This window comes from Agelaius phoeniceus, chromosome 8 (genome assembly GCF_051311805.1).
Source record: "Agelaius phoeniceus isolate bAgePho1 chromosome 8, bAgePho1.hap1, whole genome shotgun sequence".
NCBI classification, from domain to species: Eukaryota; Metazoa; Chordata; class Aves; order Passeriformes; family Icteridae; genus Agelaius; species Agelaius phoeniceus.
This window is the reverse complement of record NC_135272.1, coordinates 38,010,962-38,029,420: the sequence shown is the minus strand read 5'-3', so window position 1 is coordinate 38,029,420 and position 18,459 is coordinate 38,010,962. Positions and strand designations below refer to the sequence as shown.

General features: G+C 47.3%; 1 protein-coding gene across 1 annotated transcript in view; it reads right to left on the bottom strand.

The window, feature by feature from the left end:
• Nucleotides 1–1,402: 1,402 nt before the first annotated feature.
• The window catches only part of TNNI3K (TNNI3 interacting kinase), a 31,433-nt gene continuing 14,376 nt past the window's right edge, over nucleotides 1,403–18,459 (bottom strand). Inside the window, exons 11-26 of the mRNA XM_077182710.1 lie at nucleotides 17,737–17,831; nucleotides 17,001–17,150; nucleotides 16,380–16,466; nucleotides 15,935–15,991; nucleotides 15,042–15,134; nucleotides 14,899–14,956; nucleotides 14,597–14,791; nucleotides 14,153–14,257; nucleotides 10,221–10,273; nucleotides 10,010–10,062; nucleotides 8,739–8,871; nucleotides 7,100–7,209; nucleotides 5,505–5,564; nucleotides 5,113–5,282; nucleotides 3,605–3,684; nucleotides 1,403–3,509 (exon numbers count right to left, since the gene is read on the bottom strand). Coding sequence (XP_077038825.1) covers nucleotides 3,439–3,509; nucleotides 3,605–3,684; nucleotides 5,113–5,282; nucleotides 5,505–5,564; nucleotides 7,100–7,209; nucleotides 8,739–8,871; nucleotides 10,010–10,062; nucleotides 10,221–10,273; nucleotides 14,153–14,257; nucleotides 14,597–14,791; nucleotides 14,899–14,956; nucleotides 15,042–15,134; nucleotides 15,935–15,991; nucleotides 16,380–16,466; nucleotides 17,001–17,150; nucleotides 17,737–17,831 — 1,570 coding nt within the window. The 3' untranslated portion in view covers nucleotides 1,403–3,438. The remainder of the gene's footprint in view (nucleotides 3,510–3,604; nucleotides 3,685–5,112; nucleotides 5,283–5,504; nucleotides 5,565–7,099; nucleotides 7,210–8,738; nucleotides 8,872–10,009; nucleotides 10,063–10,220; nucleotides 10,274–14,152; nucleotides 14,258–14,596; nucleotides 14,792–14,898; nucleotides 14,957–15,041; nucleotides 15,135–15,934; nucleotides 15,992–16,379; nucleotides 16,467–17,000; nucleotides 17,151–17,736; nucleotides 17,832–18,459) is intronic.

Sequence of the window (18,459 nt, the reverse complement as noted above, 5' to 3'; positions counted from 1 at the left end):
GTAATTAACTTCAAAATGAAAAGTAGGTTGCACTTAGGGAAAAACAAGATGTGCAGCAAAAAGAAAAAAAGACTAATAATTAAAGTGAGCATATGTGAGCAAAGCAAACTATCCAACAGTGTTGCCACTGGCAAAACTCATTCTTGGCTCATCAGGAATGCTTTTTTAACTCCCTGAAGTGTCAGGTATTTTCAGTTGCCTGTCATTGGCTTCTGATGGTTGTGCCTCAGATGTGCCTCAAACAGCTGGAACCTGGTGACATTCCACAGCTGAAGAGATGCATTTAATCAGTTCAAAACCATGCCAGCTGTGCACTGTGGACACAGGATGGGAAAAGTCTAAAGTCTAGCTCCTGGAATGGGCACCAAGCCCTGGCATTGCTGGCAGATATGTGGAACAGTGACTCACAGACACCACCAAGGATGCTGGGGGTGCACAGCATGGGCAGCTCATCCATCTGTTTGAAATGAGGGCTGCAAGGTGGGCTTCCTGCCTAGGAATTGCCTGAGTGGTTTTGGGGCTCAGCTGTACAAACCAGACAGGACCAACTCCTCTGCCTGCCCATTGGGGCTGAGCCTCTGAGGCAGCCCCTCTGTGCTGTGCCAGCCATGCTGTCCTGGCTGTGCTGTCCTGGCTGTCTTGTGCTGTCCTGTGCTATCCTGGCTGTCCTGTGCTATCCTGTGCTGTCCTGTGCTATCCTGGCTGTCCTGTGCTATCCTGGCTGTCCTGTGCTGTCCTGTGCTGTCCTGTGCTATCCTGGCTGTCCTGTGCTATCCTGGCTGTCCTGTGCTGTCCTTGCTGTCCTGGCTGTCCTGTGCTATCCTGGCTGTCCTGTGCTATCCTGTGCTGTCCTGTGCTATCCTGGCTGTCCTGTGCTATCCTGGCTGTCCTGTGCTGTCCTGTGCTGTCCTGTGCTGTCCTGGCTGTCCTGTGCTATCCTGGCTGTCCTGGCTGTGCTGTCCTGGCTGTGCTGTCCTGTGCTATCCTGGCTGTCCTGTGCTATCCTGGCTGTCCTGGCTGTGCTGTCCTGGCTGTGCTGTCCTGTGCTGTCCTGTGCTGTCCTTGCTGTCCTGGCTGTCCTGTGCTATCCTGGCTGTCCTGGCTGTGCTGTCCTGTGCTGTCCTGGCTGTCCTGTGCTATCCTGGCTGTCCTGTGCTGTCCTGTGCTGTCCTGTGCTATCCTGGCTGTCCTGTGCTGTCCTGGCTGTCCTGTGCTGTCCTGGCTGTGCTGTCCTGTGCTATCCTGGCTGTCCTGGCTGTGCTGTCCTGTGCTGTCCTGGCTGTCCTGGCTGTCCTGTGCTATCCTGGCTGTCCTGGCTGTGCTGTCCTGTGCTATCCTGGCTGTGCTGTCCTGGCTGTTCTGTGCTATCCTGGCTGTGCTGTCCTGTGCTGTCCTGTGCTGTCCTGTACTATCCTGGCTGTCCTGGCTGTTCTGTGCTGTGCTGTGCCATGCTGGGGAATGTGGGGACCTGCTGCAGGAGTGCTGGGCTCACTTCTGGCTGCTGTCCAAACCCTTGTCTGATTGGACTCCAGATTGTTTTAATCCAGATCACCTATTGCTGATATGTTAAACAATTTAAAATATCACTACAGCTGCCAGGCACTGGCAGGTCTCCAAAACAGGGTAAGAATCCTCTTAGCATCTCATTCTTGGTAAATATTTTGGTGTGCTGGGACTTCTCTGGGAACAGCACAGGCTACTTGCACTCTCACAGACTGCTTTGGAACATGTTCTACTCATTTACATATTTCAGGGTTTTTGTTTGTTTCACTAAGTGATCACTCCTATGAAACACATTTTCCCCTTGAGCCTGATTTTCTCCTATAGAGAGCAATTAACTAAGACATTGTATCCTTCAAGGAACCAGTAATTTTAATTAGTGTTAAAATTAGTTGCAAGCACTTGTCTTTTAAAAGAGCTTTTAAACTAAAAAAGTTTTGCATTCTGATTTTTTGTTGTTGTTGTTTCCATGTGTTCCCCTCTGACATGTTCTGAGAAGGTGTTCAGGGATGACACCAGCAGCTCAGGTATCAGTGAGTACACAGAGGTATTAATGCACATGAGTCTGCTTCCTTGCTCCACTTTTGTTTTCCTAATCCAGTTTAGTTTCTGGTTTTCAGGCCCAGTCACTGAATGCAGAGTCACTGCCTGGTTACTTTAAGCAAGGGGAAAAGAATGCAGAGATATTTGTAAGATACCGGCTGAAAAACAATCTGTGCTGGAACTGATGTTTCAGATATGACAATGGATCCTTTCTGCACCAATGGTGTTTCTGGCCAATGCAAAGATCAAGGAATGAGACCTTATCTCTATCCACCCTCTTTCATCAGCCTCTTCCCTGCCTGTGCTTCTGTAGCTTGGCCATGTGGAGCAGATCATCATCTGGCCAATTAGAGTCAGGTAGGCAATTTTCATCAGCATCCCAGATGCAGCTTCTCCCTTCTGCTCTGCCCCTCTTCCCTCACAGCATGCAAACTGCCAACCTTGCTTGCACTCCTAGAAAAAATACAACAGATTTCCTCCAGTTGTAGACAAATCCGGATGTTGTGTTGTTGTGGTTTGCTGGAGCTTTATAGTTCCTCTTGTTCAGCCCCTTCCATGGAAATCTCGTGACTTCCTGGAGGTTGCAGACAGGGTCCAGCAGGGCCCTGGTGAGCCCCATCCCAGGCTTTCCTGTCTATTTATTCTGACATTTCTACTGTCCCAGCAGCTGCTGGTGTAAATGGAACAGCACCTGAGACATGAGCGCAGTGGAACAGTGGTAACCACTGACTGGTACCAGGGGCAGTGCTGGGAGAGCTGTGACAGAGCTGTAACAGCGCCCTCCCATTCAACTTTTCAGCAAGTGAAACAGAACAAATGGAAAACGACCTCTAAGCTTCACTTACTGAAATCTTCCCCATTTTTATTGCTTCAGCACTACTGAAATAATGGCAGGTGTGCCATTGTCAGAGCCCACCATGCAGTCATAGCTCATGTCTGTCACACTGCTTGAGGCCTCTTTGCAGACCTGCTTCAGGGATCGTGGCTGTAGAGAAACAACATCCTCAATAACATCACAGAACCCTGCCATCAATGGGAAATACTGATTCCTGCTCAGCCAGGAAGGCAGCTCTGCCTTGGCCACACAGACAGTATTACAGGTAACTTTTGTTAATTTGAAAAAAGACCCCAGAAAATATCAGCGTGATTAACTCTGTAATTGCTTCTAGAGGAAGAGTTCAACTTCTGCTGCCCTGCCTCTCTTCTCTTTTTCAATGCCCCGTGGTCGGAGTTGCTGCTGCAGGGCATGGGGTGGTCAGCTGAGGGAGATGCAAAAGCAGAATGCAGGACAGGGACATTTGTCATCAACACTAAAGCTGTTCAGTCCAGGGATGTCAGTGTGACACTCAGGGCTCCGTGGTGGTGCCAGGCTGGGGCAGGTGGGCGCTCCATCCCTCAGCTGCTGTCCTCCAAGCTGCTGCTGCAGGAGTGGAACCTCATGGTGCTCAAGGGGTCCGACACGTATCCTGCAGGAGCAGAGAGGGTCCCTGCAGCTGGCACAGAGTGCTCCCCAGCCCTGCCCCACCGTGCCAGCACTCTGCAGCACTCTGCAGCAGCTCACCGTTTTTGTCCATGGGTGGGTACTGGAAGGTCCTTCTCATGTCATCCAGAGACAGGCCCTGAGAAGGGGGCTGCCCAGTGCTGCAATTTAAACGGGAGCTGTCAGTTTGTAAGACTGATGATGGCACATCTCCAGGCCATGAGAACTTTTTTTCCAAAGTGGAAGGAAAGACCAGTACCATGAGACATCAGCCTGGGGCCTGGCCACAGCAGTGCAGTAAACAAAAAGCAGGAATAAGGCATGAAGTGAGACCATGACCCCCAGGGCTTACTGGCACTCAGTTACCCTTCTCAGAGTAATTGCCCTCAAATACCCCATTTGGGGCTTCACAACTGTCTCTGGATTGCCATCTTGGAAAAAATTCCTGGCATCAATCCAGGGTCATTGACATGTACTTTATGTGTCACTGCTATGAGGTTCTTGCAAATACATTTCTCAGGCAAAGAAAATGGTGCAATTATCTTCCGGTCATGGACAAAACCCACTATCCTGCTAACATGTGGTTCATCCCTGATCCTAGAGATGGGAGTTGCTATGTTTGCCCTTGAAACCAGTTCTCCAAGTGGTAGGGTAAAATACCTCAGGTATTTACTTAATGGTACAATAATGTAGATCCCATGCGTGTCCCTACCTTAAAAAATATCAGGAGTTCTTACTGTTCTGTAGTCATGAAATGAGTGATACCCAGCTTTTAGGATGTACCTTGGTAGAACTAGTCCCAGCAATGCTGACTGCCACAAACCTCTGTCAGGCTCTTCCTTACACAGTTGTCTCCTGCCTTTGTACCTGCTGGAAGGCTCTGGATTCTGTCTTTCTGTCTGTCCACCTGTCCCTTCCCTTCTCAGCAAGGACACTTTCACCTTCCCCCGCTGCCCTCCCAATGTCAGCCTGCGCTTTGTGATGGACAAGCTGATGACACAGGTCCAGTGCTCCCTCCTGGTCCTGCCATGCCACCTCTCAGCAGCACAGCCTGCTTCTGTCCTTCAGTCATGGCAGGGGAGCCCGCAGAGCCCGGTGGCTTGTACCCCCCCCATGCCCAGGCAGCCTGGGTGTTTGTTTGGTACCCACTCCATGCCCAGGCAGCCCGGGTGTTAGTTCCATACCCGCCCCATGCCCCGGGTGTTGGTTCCATACCCACCCCTGTGCCCCGGGTGTTGGTTCCATACCCACCCCATGCCCCGGGTGTTGGTTCCATACCCACCCCATGCCCCGGGTGTTGGTTCCATACCCACCCCTGTGCCCCGGGTGTTGGTTCCATACCCACCCCATGCCCCGGGTGTTGGTTCCATACCCACCCCATGCCCCGGGTGTTGGTTCCATACCCACCCCATGCCCTGGGTGTTGGTTCCATACCCACCCCTGTGCCCAGGCAGCCCGGGTGTTGGTTCCATACCCACCCCTGTGCCCAGGCAGCCTGGGTGTTGGTTCCATACCCACCCCTGTGCCCAGGCAGCCTGGGTGTTTGTCCCATACCCACCCCATGCCCTGGGTGTTTGTCCCATACCCACCCCTGTGCCCAGGCGGCGCAGGCCCGCGCGTTCACGGCGTACTCCAGCTCGAAGCGAGTGCGCAGAGCGGCCACGTGGCTGCGGCCAGGGCCACCCCGGGCCACCAGGCAGTCTGAGGAGGATGAGGGAGACAGGGACCCGCTGCTGTTGCTGGAGGCTGGAGACATTAACTGGATTAAAAAAAAAAAATAAATAAAGGTACCATTATGGCATATTTAATTTACCAGTCCTTTCTCATCTCTCTCATAAGTTGCATCCCACTTTTCCCTGGACTTTTCCATCCGCTCCAAAGCCACCGCTGTCCTTGGCTGCTGCCACTGTCCCTGTGCCCACTTGCACTCCCACCTGCTCGCACACACACAGACCTCCCCTGCTGGCAGCCGGGTCCTTACCTCAATATTGCACAGACACTCCTCTAACTTTGTGACAACTTCTGAAAACTCTGGTCTCCCCTGTGAACACAGCAGGAAAACCAGAGCTGGGTTAAAAATGGAAGGGGACAGATCTGATGTGATTAGATTGACACACAGGGAAGGGATGAGCCACAGTCCCCATCATTTCCCCTCTCTGAATTTCATGGCATAGCTGTCAGTCTGTTTGGGAATCTGATGAAATCTGCAAGTTCAGTGCTGAGCTACAACATGAAGACGTGTGTGCATATGAACTTAAACTGCAATTCATCTCTCTTTCTGTAACAATTAGATTTGAGCTAATGATGACTAGGTCACAAAAAAAAACTATCAATAAATTATTGGCCCTGCTCTTTAGGTTGACTTTCTCTTTGCCCATGAACAGGACTTCAGACACAGCCACAGCAGAGATGAGCAGTGGACGAGTTCCTGGCCAGCCTGCCTGTATGACCATCCTCCTCCCTCCCTTGTCCATGAGAGTTGCACTTAATAAAACTAAATGTTTACTTCTTCACAGAGCTCAGCCCTAGGCCTTATGGCAAATTCTCTAGCTCTAATTAAAGCTCACAAATCCAATTAGCCAATGAAAAAGGCTTCTCAGGAGATGCTGCTAATCTTCTAATCACCAGTTTGCCTTTGGAAACAGCTGCTGTCAAAAGTTTCTGGGAAACAGATGTTCAGCTACCTGATAAATAGAAACAGGGACATGGCACATGGGAACTAGTTTTCAGCTGGGATGAGCCTTGAATGAAATGAAAGATAAATAAAAGGAAACATTTTCTAACTTGGAGGCATTTCATGGCCATCCAGCAATACCCCCACTCCCTTTTTTTCCTTTAAACAGAGCAGACCTTGTGGGGAATTTTACTTGTGAACACTCGTTGAGCCCCAAAACTCACCATTTTTCCATAACAAATGGTAGCAAAACACTTTTAGTAAAGCAAAATAGGGCCTAATAAACAACAGTAGCAAAAAACCCTTAATAAAGATAATTTTGACAAGTTTTTTCTCACATCTTGTGCAAAGCTCTGGCCATCCATGGGCTGATTGAGCCATCAATTGTTTTATAGTTCTGTCCTGAAGCTCTAAAGATGAAGTGACATTGGAGTCACACTGATGGGTAACAAACTGTTACTCTGGGACTCTGAAAAGATGGTTTCTCCTTATAGGGGCTGCCTGGCTGTGGGAATGGTGACAAGACACAGGGACTGTACCCATCTCAGTGCCTGCTTAAGTCAGCACTTTAATATGACACCTTATTAATGAATTTAAAATGAATGTGTGTTACATGCTGTCAATTAACCATTGCTTACAAAAATCTGAGAGCAGCAAGGATTTTTCTACTCACTCTGTAACAGCTCAAGTCATAATCAGCATTACGTGATTAATTAAGTTTTGTTGAAAGGCTAAATGTTAATTTACTTTCCTCCTCAATTCAGCAACTCTCCTGTATTTCCTGACACACCCCATTGCCTGCTTGCCTAGGGCTTTCTGCAGTGACCCTTCCCACAGAAACTGTGATTTTGGGGGCATCAGCCAGAGCAAAATGCCATTTTCCCTCTGCTGGGGACACTCACCTCAGGACAGGCGTTCCAGCCCCTCATCAGCAAGGCAGAGATGGGCTTGGGGATGGAGTAGCCGATGGGGGGGCGGATGTGGTGATAAGCCATGTCTGCTGCTGCTGCCGCTGCACGGGACAGCCAGAGACACCCGTCAGCACCTGGGGTCAGCCCGGTCCCAGAACACCCCTGCCACTGCTGAGACACAGCCCTACAGTCACAGCAACCCCAGGAACACCCCTGCCCACTGCTGAGACACCCGTCAGCACCTGGGGTCAGCCCGGTCCCAGAACACCCCTGCCACTGCTGAGACACAGCCCTACAGTCACAGCAACCCCAGGAACACCCCTGCCCACTGCTGAGACACAGCCCTACAGTCACACCAACCCCAGGAACACCCCTGCCCACCACTGAGACACAGCCCTACAGTCACAGCAACCCCAGGAACACCCCTGCCACTGCTGAGACACAGCCCTACAGTCACAGCAACCCCAACAGCCCTACAGTCACAGCAACCCCAGGAACACCCCTGCCCACTGCTGAGACACAGCCCTACAGTCACAGCAACCCCAGGAACACCCCTGCCCACTGCTGAGACACAGCCCTATGGTCACAGCAACCCCAGGAACACCCCTGCCACTGCTGAGACACAGCCCTACAGTCACAGCAACCCCAACAGCCCTACAGTCACAGCAACCCCAGGAACACCCCTGCCACTGCTGAGACACAGCCCTACAGTCACAGCAACCCCAGGAACACCCCTGCCCACCGCTGAGACACAGCCCTACAGTCACAGCAACCCCAGGAACACCCCTGCCCAGCGCTGAGACACAGCCCTATGGTCACAGCAACCCCAGGAACACCCCTGCCACTGCTGAGACACAGCCCTACAGTCACAGCAACCCCAGGAACACCCCTGCCCACCGCTGAGACACAGCCCTACAGTCATACCACCCCCAGGAACACCCCTGCCCACTGCTGAGACAGTCACAGCAACCCCTACAGTCACAGCAACCCCAGGAACACCCCTGCCCACCGCTGAGACACCCAGCAGGTGTGGAAACCTGCTGCTGAGCCATCCAACCAATGAATAAAGGCTGGATGGAGGCTGGAGGTTAAAGGAGGCTTTTTCCATCAGACCAAGAGCAGACTGAGATGCCCGTGCCATGGCCACAGGCCCACTTCTGGTCACAGGTCAGACAGCAGTGAGGGTCTCACTGGCACAGGGGCTTAACCCTCCCTCCTTACCCATGCTGGCTCTGACCGTGTCCTGCAGCATTCATGTCCCCTAACAGCTCTTGTCAGACATCCAGGGGTCAGAATCTCAGGAGTGCAAAGTGCAGCCCTGGAAATGTTGCTCTGCTGTTGTACATTCCCCCTTTACCCCCAGTTTGTGGATGCTGTCTTGAGGCACACCAAGGAGATGTACCAGGGAATGGCTTTGCAATCCCAATATTCATGTGAGATACAGAGACTCTGTAGTCAGAGTGTCTTATTGCTAGTCCTAGACCTAGACAGGATAGGTCTGTGCTCTTCACCAAATGCCATATCTCAGCACTTCATAGCGCACTTCAGTATGATAAGGGTTAAAATTACACAGTGCAGCTACTTCTCGACTTCAGAGAAATTTAGAATATTAATTCATTGAGCATGTTACCTGGTTTCAGGTGAGCAAAGGGAATTTCCCCCGTTAGCAGCTCCCAGAGGCACAGAGCGTAGCTGAAGACATCGGCTTTGATGGTGTACCTTGTGCACTGGGTGAACACCTCGGGGGCCATCCAGCGCAGGTTCTGCACACCAGGAAACAGCAATCACACATTAGCAGTGTTTGCCTCCCCACACAAGCACCTATTTCTGTGTTTGTAGGCTTGTTTTCCTTTGTTTCCTTATTTCCTGCCTCCATCACTCCATAAAATGATTGGTAATCTGCCAGGAAAAACTTTCCCCTGGCTTGCAAGACCCAGTCAGTGTGGTACAGTGCATGATATGTACCTGCATTACCTTGGTGCTGTCTCAGGTCCATAGAGCCAGGCTGAGCTGGCTTAAAAACATCACAGTAGGGTGAGAATAAAAACAGAACCGCAGGCTCAAGGTCTGGAGACCACATCACGTGGTCTGAGAGATATATGCACATATGCCATATAATGGGAATTAACCACTGCTCCAGCTGGCAGAAGTAAAAGCTGGCAATAGCTGTACTGGACTGGAGCCTGCTCTCTTGGGGTCTTGCTGCTCCCTGCAGACCCCCAGTTCTGAGGCTGCTTCACAAGCAATTCATCTCTCCGGAGTAATGGGTTCAGGGTGGATTTTTAGAGTCCTTGTGCTCCCTGCCCTCCAGTGAGTGCCACTACTGAGTGTTAAAGAGCTGCTTGCCAAGGCCTAGGGCAGCACCACCATCCTCTGGCACTGCCCTCTCCATTCCATCCCATCACCACATGAACAGCTGGGATGAACATTCCTGGCCATGGAGTGACACACAGGACACATCTGGACTCACACCCATGAAGACAACAGCTGTTGTGTAAACCTGACTGTGAGCAGCAGGCTGTTGTGAAGAAAAGGACTGTGAAATAAGGGAACCAGTGCTGAGCAGCTGTTAGAAAAAGGAACCACCTGCCAACAGCATGTGAGTAGGGAAGAGTGGATTAAAAATAACTCTTTAGTAAGGAATTGCAGCAATAGAGCTCCAAAGACAGCCTTATAAAGCATTGTTTTCTGCTGCAGATGTTATATATTCCCTCATCTCTGTTATTGAAGACAGAGGAAAAAAATAAAACCAAGACAGAGAAACATTGAGAGAGATTTAATACTACACCTGTCCATCTATTCCAATAAAGGTATTTCCAATGTCTTCTTCTCCTAAACTGTGTTTGCCTGCATGTTTGATATTAATTATGTGGAACAAAACAAGAAACAAAAGAAACAAACCCCAGGTTGTTTTGTCATGTTGTCTTCATCCAGGGATTGCAGAAATCGAGATTCTGAAACAGAGCAAGAAAAAGAATTACTCTCAGGCCAATACACTTATTATACAAAAGTCCTACCTTAAGTGCAATTCCACAGGGCCCTCTCAGTAAGCACATGTTTAGTTTTAGAGAATTTGGGGTTAATTTATAAGTGTTTCATAAAAACACCTTACCTCCAAAATCGGCAACTACTGCATGACCATCCTCATACAGGAGAATATTGTGACTAGGGAAAAAAAAAACAAACATAGGTAATTGTTTGATAGCATCTTAAAGATGGTGAAAATGCTATAGTTTTTGGATCATAGCTAAACATTTGAGCTCAAATCACCTCATCAGATAGCTAAATGTCTATAGGTATGCCTCATATTTACTGTTAGAAAGTACACAGTACCCCTGAGAGGACAAGCCAACCTTTGACTGACTTGCATGCAACAAATCCAGAGAGACTTTTAGAAATCAGCAACAAAACCACAGGGTTTCAAACAAAATGGAAACTTGGGGAAAGACCCACAGGCTGCTTTAGCTGGGTCACAAGTTTCCAGTACCTCTGGAGGTGAAGATTTCCCTGCCCCAGTCACTGCACCTTCATGGCACAGGGCTGTGGAAGGGCTGAGCAAACCACAACATAAGGAATGTGGACACAACAGTGCTCTCAGGATATTTATCAAATGCTGACTGAGCCAAGAAAATTCAGAAGAGTGAAAAGTGTATGAAAAACAGAAACAAAAAAGTTGCAAGAGTTTACATGAGGAGGGAAAATGGAAGTAATATTGATGGTCTCAACAAAAAGCACAACTTGCTCATATTAGAGCTGTGGATACAAACAAAGAAGAACAGTCAAGGGAGGAACACAAATTTTACCAGATAACAGTCTTAGGACAGAAAAAAATTTAAGCTCTCTCAAGCAGGACTCCCACAAATCACTGTCTTCAAGATTTCCACTTTCACCTAAACCCAACCCTTGGGATGATAAATTTAATCATAAAATTGTAAACATCACTCTCTTGATTTATTTTTGATCTGATTTTAGCTCTCACATGTACTTTCCATCAAAATATTGACATGATTTTAGTATGACACGTGGAATTGTTTTGAGACCCACACCATATGCCAAATGAAAATATGAATCAAACACAGGACTGAACTAGAGAGACTTGAAGGCTGTGCCCCAGGGTGGGTGCAGGTACACAAGCCATGCAAAGCTACAGACTTTGCTGTGGTCTTTGCTCAAATTTGGCCTCTGTCAGTAGGGACAAAAATTATCACCATGTCTCAATGTGAATAAACTGCACTGAGCCCTAGCTTCAACTTCAATTTATTCCAGGATCGTATAGACCTGAATAAATCCAACTTGACAAGTCAAGACATAATGAAGACCTAGGCTGACAGTTTTGGTGGAGAAGCAGAGAAATCAACTGAAATTCCCTTTCTCCTCATGGCATGCATCAGCCTTTCACAGAATCACAGAGTCTTTGACACTGGAAGTCTCCAGGACCTCCAAGATCACAGAGTCCAACCTGTGACCAATCCCCACCTTGTCCCCAGCCCAGAGCACTGAGTGCCATGTCCAGTTGTTCCTTGGACACCTCCAGGGATGGGAAATCCACTACTGCCCTGGGCAGCCTCTTCCAATGCCTGACCACCCTTTCAGTGATGAAATTCTCCCTGATGCCCAACTTGAGCCTCCCCTGGCCCAGGATCTGAGCAACAGTGCTGAAATGCTCATCTTGGTGCTGAGTGCATTGATGGGCATATCTGAGAGCAGGAAGCAGGCTCTGGGAGGGCTTTGTCAGTCTGGCACCTCCAGGGAGCCTTACAGTTGCTGATTTTTCTTTTTTACAGTAAAAAATACACCCCACAGAAATAAGGCTTGGAAGGTACATCTTAAAAATGCTATTATTGCCTCAGTGGCACTTGAAAATTTGAAAACCTCAGATGCAACAGGTAACTCTTAAGCTTGTGTTTTGAGAAATACAGCAAGAAAAATCCAAGCTGAACTGAGCTGGCAGAAGACTAATACCGAGTTCAGCAGAATCAGAAATTAATTGTCTTCTGTTAAGGTCACACAGGGATTGCAGTGGTGAGAGCAGGCATTGTTCTCTTCATGAAACCAGGGAAGGAAGAAAACGAGATAAGAACGAGGAGCGTGCAATCATCCTGGCTTTGTGAAAGGACGCGGTGCTGGGTCTGCCAGGCACGGAGGCTTCTCTCTCCCATGGCAAGTGGCAGGCTCAGCATGTCCCTTTCACAGAGATTCGGGCCATTAAAAGATCCTTCTGCCTTTAACATGCTGCGGGTGTAATGAAAAGCAATGGATATTTTAAGATTTCACAAGGGATATTTCAACAAAGAGGAGTCTGCGACTCCATCCTCATTACCACCGGGCTGCCATCGTCTCTTTCATCTCCCTCACCAAGCAGCTCTCAGAAGTGTTCACAGATAGTTAGAGTCATCAAAAGCAGGTCAGTCGCTCAAAGGCTTCCTCCAGCCATGTTCAGCTGTTATGGCTTAAATTAAATGGATAATAAAATGGTCTCTCTTTTATTAAAGTGCTATTATCATCGTGGCTGCCATCCCTCACCGTGGTGTAAGTGGAAATAAGTTGATGCATGTCACCATTTCTGATGGCTGTCAGAACTGAAAAGCAAAATAAAACTCCCAATTATTCTTCAAATGGAAGGATAACCCCTTTTCCAGGGTAGAGACACGAAAGATTAATTTTCTTCTCTATTTTGTCAAGCCATATTGCAGGTTTATTTAATGCATTATATGCAGTGCATTAGATTTCAGAATTCACAAAGGTGGTTATGAGTTATGCGAAAATTCAAGGTAAATAATACGAGGCTCCTGTGAAGCCACTGGCAAAATGTAACACAGAATTTCTCTCTTAGTCTTTCTCTTAAGCTGTTGCAAAGATTTTCATCTGGTAATTGTGCCTGTGGGTTGGCTGGGACTCATGCTGCAAACATGACTCCTGCTCTTGCACTAAACTTTCAGAAGTTGAGCTCTCCCAGCAGCACACATCAATGGCACCAACAACCCCAGAGCACATTATCTTCTGACCCTTACAAATATGATCTGTATGGCTGCTGTGGGGCTTTCTGGCTCTCTAGGAAGGTACTGGTTTGGGTTTTCTTTTGAGGAAATAATTATCTAAAATCCTTCAATGCAGAATTGTTCTCCTCAGAGCCACCAAGGCATGGGGCTGCACTGTGAGGTCTTAGCCTTGGCTGCCCTGGTCTGAGCCTTGGCTCCCCTAGAGCAGTTCCACAGGCTGCAGAGTCAGGCATGGGGCTCTTGGCTCGTGCCACTGCCTCGGGAACAAGGCTGTCCCTTGGAACAACACAGGTTTGTGGCCTGGAAGCACTGGGCAGGGATGCAGGTATGTGAGGGAGGCTCAAAGCACAGTGGAGATGCCATTCCAGGCTGCCTGTTGCTCTCAAGGGCTGACAGAGCTAAGGACCATGTTTTGGCTTTAGCAAAGGATCATTTTCACCTCCAATCTTGCAATCAGTGCAGCTCAGTATTTCATCCCCTGTTGCTGCAACACGCACAAGACTGTTCCCGTAGCTAGAACAGAAAGAACAGGCTTTTCCCTGCAGATACCGAGGCCTCAGTGCTCCCACTGGGACACCACCAAGGAGATGGATGAGTGCCCAGGCCCGTGCAAGATCCCAGCTCCCAGGGGCAGCAATCAGAGCTGCTGTTAGCTGTAACAAACGAGCCAAGCAAGCCGAGAAACACACCAACTCACTGACTGGGGGAAATATTTACAGTAAAGAGACAAAGCAAAGGGACAGAGAGGAAGTGATGAGGGAATGTGACCAAGTGCCCTTTGACAGACGGTGTTAGGCTGAAATTCAGCACTGGAAAACAGAGATTCAGGAAAACAAAGAGATGCAGGAAAACACTGTCAGTGACTGCAGCCTTCCAGGACAACCACAGTTCAGCTCTTGTGACTTGTACGGGTTTGTATAAAACCCCTGAGATTATTTTCAACTGAGTGCTAATGAGACACTGGCGTTGCAGGAGACTGCACAGTGTCCCTGTGGCTTTGAGCCTTTGTGTTGTCTAAATTTTTAGGTTAGAGACAGAAACTGACCTGTTCAGATCCCGATGTATGATGGGCTGTGTGAGATTGTGGAGGTACTCCATGCCTTTGGCCACATCTACAGCAATGATTAATTTAGACTGCAGATCAAGAATTCTGTATTTTGTAAAAAAAATAAAAGATTACTTGAAGTTAATAGGCAGCTGAAAATTATGCTGATCTGTAAATCGTGCAACAATAAAAAATATTTTACATGCAAAATAATGCTACATAATTTATGTAAAGTAAATCTATATACTGTAAAATAATGACAACAACAAGTTTGTGAAGACTTATCAGTGTACCTTGTACACCCAGTCAACTGAACCAAAGCTCAACATTTTCTAGGGTGTTCCTTTCTCTGTTGTCCTATGCTGAAATGAATATTTACATCAGCTTAGATTCCCTGCTCTTCCAAATTCTGTGAGCAGCCCCGCTGGTGGATGAGGGCAATACCTCTTCTGCTCATGGAGCAGGGAGAAGAGTGATCCCCCCGAGATGTACTGGGTGACAATGGCAAACTGGCTGGGGTCATCCAGGCAGGCTCCCACGAACTGGATGACACAGGGGTGGTTCAGTCGGCAGAGGATGGAAACCTCGCGGCAGAACATGTCCACATCCGACTTGGAGCAGTAGGTGTTGGCTCGGTAGCTTAGCGTTGACATGAGAGGAGGCAGAAGGCAAAGGTATCATAAAATATGGAAATGCTTCAAACTAGGTGATTGACCAAGCAGGATGGAGCAGCCTGACAAACTTACCGTTTGATTGCAACAATTTTATTTCTACATCGTCCCTTATAGACTTTTCCAAAAGACCCTAAAATAGTTTAAAATAAATAAGCTCAAATACGTTTGTTATGAACACCAAATATTTAAAGGGAATGCCCTTTCAGTTCTGGTACCTGAGCCGATGATCTCGTGGAACTCTATCTCAGAGAGCTGCAGGTGGAAGTGAGATGGCAAACCAGCACGGAGGAGGAGGACATCAGCCTTTTCTGCAAGAGGAACACCCATCCTGTTTGTAAAACATGGCCAGGGGAGGACCAAGCATAAAAGCACTGACATTCAGAACTCTTGCACTGGGAAAGCTGATTTTTCCCTGTAAATGGACTGCTAATCCTGCTCCCTGCTGCAGCAAAGCCCAGGGACAGCCACATCCTTGCAATGCCACAGGCAGCCGTGGGCACTCCTGGCTTTAGCACCTGCCAGCCATGAGCACTGTCCCACATTCCCAAACTCTACCTGTACCACGGGATGGCAGTGCAGAATTCCTTACATGGAGAATTCATCCCTTCTCTCTGTGTAGCCAGTGCCCATTGCTGCTGCTGGGGATGCTACTCCAGAGCTGACTGGCTCTTGGTGACATGTGGAATCTAAACTTTGCAAATGAATTTAGTTGTCAAATGTCTTTATCTTGTTGATCTTTTTAGTTTATTATTATAAAGTTTATCAGAATATTTGGACATGTGGAATCTAAACTTTGCAAATGAATTTAGTTGTCAAATGTCTTTATCTTGTTGATCTTTTTAGTTTATTATTATAAAGTTTATCAGAATATTTCTAAACAGAGCATTTTGATGCTGTGAAGGATGTAATGATTTGATTATATTAATTGTCATTATACTGAGTAACAAAGCTAAGTATGTTGTTTCCTAAAATTATCCCAGGAAAATGGAACAATGTACCATAAAACGTCCAGGAATAATGAATCCTGTGTAGGATGCTCAGGCTGACAAACACATTGGATCAAAGGACCACAAAAGTTCACACTTTCCCACTCTGCCATTGCAAATACCTTTTGTCATGCTTTTAATCTTTCCTAGGGGGGATGGCACTGACACGTAGGAACCGTCTGAAATAAAGAACAGAGTGAAATTATGGAGCTCAACGACAACATAAGTGATGGTGCTGATAAATTAATGAGTCAATGATGCCAGAAAGAATTAATAATAAAGGGTGAGAATTCAGATAAACACACCAACACATCTGATGGGAGCTGGCTTGGGCTGGGGTACAGTTCATTTTCCTCACTGCACCAGGCACAGCAGCCTGGGGTGCTGTATGGCTGCAGCCTTGAAAGGAATCTGAGTATGGCCAGAAAATGCTGAGTCTCATGACTGTGATTTTATTTGTGCTGGACAGGACTGACCCAAAGCTCTCTGACATGGGTGGAGCACTTCCAGAGATTTCAGCAGTCTTTGGATCAGGCCCTTTGAATAAAATGATTGCTCAGCCCATACCTCCTCCAGGCTGGGAGTATTCATTGCAGGGGGATTCATCCTGAGGTCTCTTGTAATGCTTCAGGAGGGTCACAATTGCATCGTGACCTAGGAAGGAAAGAGAAATACAAGGATTTGCAGGTAACTCAAAAGACTTTAAAAAAAATATTATTTTATACTAAATAGGGTATTTTTTAAAAAAATGTAAAACATGACTATATAATATGCAAAGACATGGTGATGCTAATCTAAACCTACTGCAATTCTTAATAGTAGAAATATGGAAATTTCTGCCAGTAAAAACAAGCAAGTTGTTTTCTCGAGTCCACCTACTCCTAAAATGCAAGATATGGCAAAGGAAAACCCTGCTGCAGAAATCCTACAATGGAAATTGAAAATCGTCTTCAGTGAACTCTTCTTGAGTTTGTGCTGGATGAAATGAATGTTTAGCAGAGATCTGAGATGACGATTGAAGGGCTGGTGTTTGTAACCCTTTGTGGCAGTGCCTGGGGAGCAGGTGCTGGGAGCTCTGTCTGCAGGCACTGGCAGGTTGTTTTTCAGTGTTATCTCCTTCCCATGCTGCCCTCTCCTTCCTGCACAGCTTCTGTGGGTTTTGTAGCAGAAACTGGAAAATTGAAATACCTTTCTCATAAGCCCACATCAAACAGGTCTGCTCATCCTTTTCTCCACTGGACCTGCTGGGATCACAAGCTACAAGATTCATATCAGCTCCGTTATCCAGCAAGAACTGCACAAGGCGAATGTGGCCGTGGTAGCAAGCACAGTGCAATCCTGCAACATCAGAGAAGTGTGGGGAGCACAGCTGTCAGAACACAGCAACAGGACTGCAGCAACAACTGTAAAGTGCAAATTGATCTCCTCGATAAATAAATATGTTGTCAAAAAATACCCGAGGCAAGAGGTGAAAATTAAACATTAAGGTTGCAAGAACCAATCTTCTGCCTCTGCACAATGTGCCACCACTTTGTCACCTGCAACCCACATTTAATGACTCTGTATGTGAGAAAAAGCAAGTGGAAACACAGGCAGCTCTGTGTAGTGGGGACAGGAAGGTGTGCAGCCCTTCAGACACTACATTCCAGAAGCCTATCTCTTTGCAGAATAATTGTAACACTACTTAGAAGCCTTAATATGGGAGGAACAGTTTACTCCAGGTTTTGTTACTCATATACACCCTAATGAGCCTGATACATCCTCACTGAAGTCTTATCACTCCCATGCCTCCAGTAAAAATATTTCAAGAAAGCTGTGCTCTGTCTGAAAGGTACTTGGGTGCTGGAAATCCTGGTGGTCCATGGATTCCCAATATTTTGGTGCTGGTATATACCCTCATACACAGTAAGTATGGAGATGTTACCTGTGTGCCCATCTCTCCCCTGATGATTGATGCTTACAACATTCTGGTCAAGAAGAAACTTGACAAGTTCTATGTTCTTTCCATAGGTGCAAGCACTGCAGAAGTAAAGGGAGTGGTGAGTGCCATAGTCCATAAAAGAAGTACTTTGGGTAGCCAAAAAAGAATTACAAAGAGATAAAAATGAAGTAATAAAGGATCATTAAAAATGTGCAAATGCATGATTAATCCACCAGAGCATATTCATTTTTATTGTTTCAGAAACATTCTAATTATTGCTGAATCACCTAATTTTGCACAGTTGTGCAAACAGTCTGTTTGGACTGGACAAGGAGAGGAACCACTGTCCAATCAGTTGTTGGTGAATCTGATTTTCACTGCCTGGTTGTGCCTCTTGCTTCATGCCCTGTCATGTATCTCATGACACAAACTCACCCTCCCTGTGTAGCTCTCAGCTTGCTCTGTCCCTCACCTGGGTGCTGAATTTGTAATTCTGGGTGTTGTGAGACATTGGTAATTCTGGGTGTTGTGAGACATGGTAATTCTGGGTGCTGAATTTGTAATTCTGGGTGCTGTGAGACATTTGTAATTCTGGGTGTTGTGAGACATGGGTAATTCTGGGTGTTGTGAGACATTTGTGATTCTGGGTGTTGTGAGACATTGGTAATTCTGGGTGTTGTGAGACATGGGTAATTTTGGGTGTTGTGAGACATTGGTAATTTTGGG